The 3,686-nt window shown below is 52.9% G+C and overlaps 1 protein-coding gene across 1 annotated transcript; it reads left to right on the forward strand.

The window, feature by feature from the left end:
• The first annotated feature begins 532 nt into the window (after window positions 1-532).
• Window positions 533-3,464, forward strand: LOC143266212 (uncharacterized). The gene is made up of 2 exons (XM_076541815.1): window positions 533-3,382; window positions 3,441-3,464. The coding sequence occupies exons 1-2, from the start codon at window positions 533-535 to the stop codon at window positions 3,462-3,464; spliced, it is 2,874 nt and encodes a 957-aa protein (XP_076397930.1).
• The last annotated feature ends 222 nt before the right edge of the window (window positions 3,465-3,686 follow it).

Here is a 3,686-nt window from a genome sequence, read left to right on the forward strand (position 1 = left end):
ACAATATCTAACTCTACGCGATTTTCGTCAAGAGCGATATTGCCCCAACATTTGGTCCTTCGAGCCGGATAATTTCGACGAACAATTCTTGTGACAATTTTCGTGAGTGCTTGAAATAATCGTTCGAAGACTCCAACTCATCGCCGGTTCCTGCCAATCTTCACGACTTGGACTTTGTGGTTCTGGAAAGGAAAAGGAAGATCAGTTTTTTTGGAAATTTTCGAGCGCAGTGGCGGTAAGAAAAGATAAGCGTTGTATCTTTTTCATTGCCAACGGTTACAAAACGTTACATTGCCGTTAGTAACGGGCGCATTTAAATCGACTTCCTGGGTGACCTTACCGTGGAGGCGAGACGTTAACAGTCGTCGACTCCGTATTGTTGCCACCCATAACAAAGAGGTGACAACGGTCGACCTCAGCGCACTACCGTTTCTATCGCTCGCTGTTTTTCTGCTTCTAACAACAAAAACGGAACATAACGTTTTGTCAACCGTACCATTTCGATACAAATTCAAAACTCCATAATAACGAAATGTCTTCACCCACTTTCGACGATCTACTGCGAGAGCAAACGGAGTTGGCCGGTTGGATCCAACGGTTTTGGACGAATCTATGCAAATTAGGGAAGGAAAAAATCACACGCTCGGTGCTGGTTCAAAGGAAAACCCTACTGGAGCGGTACTGGGATTCCTTCTTCTCTGGCCATCGACAGTTGATGCGGTGCAGGGAGGCATCAAAGTCAACCTACGTGCAGAATGATCTCTTTTCGGAAGTTGAAGAGGCCTATCTTGACGCCGCTGCAAAAATAGATCAACTGGTAGAGCAACTCCCCAACGCGGGCGCCGCGGGGGGAGCTCCTAATCCCTTATCTATTCTATCGCAACCTCATCTGCCGAAAATTCATCTACCTACGTTTTCAGGCAACCCACTGGAATGGGAGAGTTTTCGCGATTTGTTCAGGAGTCTAGTACACGACGTTCCGCACCTGTCCAACACCAAGAAACTTCTCTACCTGAAGTCCAGCTTGTCCGGCGAAGCGTTGGAGGTCATCCAAAACACTCCCATCACGGAAGCGGGGTACGAAGGAGCATGGGAAGACCTCGAGGTCCGGTACGGAAACACTAGGCTGCTGTCCTTCGCCCATCACCGAGCCATCCTGACATGCCCACCAGCTCAACGGCAATTGACGTCGGAATTGAAGCGCCTGTTGGACACCTTCAGGCAGACCATTCGAGCCTATTCAGCATTGAAGAAACCTGTAACGGCGTGGGACGAGTGGTTCATGTTTTTATTAAGTCAGAAACTTGACAGAACCACTCACTTGGCCTGGGAGACGTCCCTCGCGAAAAGCCGAGAAATCCCGTCCTTCCAGCAATTGGCGGATGTCCTCGAGAACCGGATACAGGCTTTGGACGCTGCTCAGATCCCGGAATCGTTGATCAGATCCTCCCCGCAAGCCAAAGACGTTGCGCCTAAAATTAAAGGAGAGTCGAGCGCGAAGAAGACACACTCAACGATCTACGCAGCATCGGCAAAAAATCTGACATCTCGGAAGTGCCTCTCGTGCAGCGGAACCCACAACATAAGCTACTGCACAAAATTCAAAGCACTCTCCGCCTCGAAGCGAAAGGATCGAGCCATTCAATTAAAGGCGTGTCTCAATTGCCTAAACGCAGGCCATGAAATGGCGAAATGCCCTTCGCAACAGGGTTGTCTGGCGTGCGGAAAGCGTCACCACACGTTACTCCACGAGGCGATGCTTCTCCCTGGCTCAACGGTGTCTCACGCATCGATGGTACAACGGCCTTCCGAGGATGAAGATCTCTTCGCCACAAACCGGGGAGTTGCGCTACTCGCCACCGCGAGGGTCAAGGTGGAGGCGCCATCGGGGGACTCCATTGAAGTTCGGGCGCTGCTGGATACCGGCTCCGACACGTCCCTCGTAAGCCAATGGGTCGTACAAACTTTACGCTTGCCACGGCGGGCGGTTCAAGTGGCCATCTCGGGGGTGCAGGATAGGGAAGCCGGCGCAGCGACCAGTGAGGTTCAATTTTCGGTGCGCTCCAAGCTACAAAAGGACTTCACACTTCCCGTGCGCGCCCTGGTGCTCCAGCGTCTGACCTCGCTGATACCGTCCCAGCAGATGGACAACAAAAATTGGCATCATCTACGCGGCGTTACACAGGCTGATCCTGGCTTCGGTATACCATCCCGAGTGGACCTTATACTCGGCGCGGATGTTTGTGGAGCTCTCTTCCTGGACCAAACTCGAAGCGGACAGCCAGGTACCCCAGTGGGAAAATTGACGCCTTTCGGTTGGGTTTTACTAGGTCCCACCTCCAGACGCCAGGCTGGGATTGGCTCTGTCGCTCGGACGTATCATTGCCGTTGCGACGACACCACGGAACAACTACTCCAACGATTTTGGGAGGTGGAGGAACTTCCCAATCGATCGCCCTTGTCGCCCGAGGAGGAGAATTGCGAACGCCATTTCAAGGACACGCACTCCCGAGATGAAAGCGGACGGTACTGCGTACGCTTACCTTTCAAGCAGGATCCCAGCAGCGCTTTAACGTCGACGCAAGCTATGGCTTTAAAATTCCTGTTGAGCTGCGAGCGTCGATTGGCCTCCAACCCCCAACTGGCGGAGGGTTATCGGGCCTTTATGGGGGAATACCTCGACCTCGACCACATGGAGCCCGTCATGGATTTAGAGAAGAAGACCAACGCCTATTACCTGCCGCATCACGCCGTGGTGAAGCGCCACGACCCTTCGGCCAAGCTGCGCGTCGTCTTCAACGCCTCATTTCCGACATCTACGGGAAATTCTCTAAATGACTGCTTGTGCACGGGCCCGAAACTTCAGGCGGATCTGTGGCTCGTACTTGCTCGCTGGAGACTATTCCGAAACGTATTCACCTCGGATATCGTCAAAATGTATCGCCAGATTAGGGTGCACACTCTGGACCGACAATGGCAACGCATCCTGTGGAGGAAAAAACCAGATGAACCAGTTCAAGATTACGATTTATCTACAGTCACTTACGGGACATCCTGTGCTCCGTTTCTGGCTCTTCGGGTGCTTCAGCAGCTGGCCGAAGACGAGAAAGGAAGGTTTCCATCGGGGGCAATCGTCGTCAAGCGTCACACCTACGTTGACGACATACTGGCGGGGGCGGACGACGAGGGACTGCTGCAGGATTTAAAAAAGGAGGTCGTCGCCATCTTCGAGGCAGGGGCGTTCCACTTGGCGAAATGGGCTTCCAACACCCCGAGCCTGCAAGAAAAGGGTCAGTCCGAAGAATGTCTCTTCCAGGAGGCCTCTGGAATCGGGACGCTTGGGGTGCTCTGGAGCCCCAAAACCGATTCATTTTCACTCCGGGTGAACTTACCCGCAAACCCGCCCGCTCGATATACCAAGAGGCGAATTCTGTCCGAAGTGGCCAGTCTGTTCGACCCGCTAGGATGGGCTGCACCAGTGCTCATTTTCGCCAAGGTCTTGATGCAGGATCTCTGGATACTCGGCGTGGAGTGGGACCAGGACCTGCCACAAAAGTTGCAAACCTCTTGGGTAAGCTTTAAGGAGTCGCTTTACCTACTTAACACGCTAAACGTTCCCAGGTGGACCCATTTTACGAGTGGCCATCAAGAGTTCGAGTTGCATGGCTTTTGCGACGCGTCTCAAA

Source organism: Megachile rotundata, unplaced genomic scaffold (genome assembly GCF_050947335.1).
Source record: "Megachile rotundata isolate GNS110a unplaced genomic scaffold, iyMegRotu1 scaffold0092, whole genome shotgun sequence".
NCBI classification, from domain to species: Eukaryota; Metazoa; Arthropoda; class Insecta; order Hymenoptera; family Megachilidae; genus Megachile; species Megachile rotundata.

What these genes read in the sequence shown, in the direction of transcription:
- LOC143266212 (XM_076541815.1), top strand. Translation starts at nt 533, where the DNA reads ATGTCTTCACCCACTTTCGACGATCTACTGCGAGAGCAAACGGAGTTG. An exon ending in CCGATTCATTTTCACTCCGG is followed by an intron (nt 3,383 to 3,440) that starts GTGAACTTACCC and finishes TTCTGTCCGAAG; the next exon opens with TGGCCAGTCTGTTCGACCCG.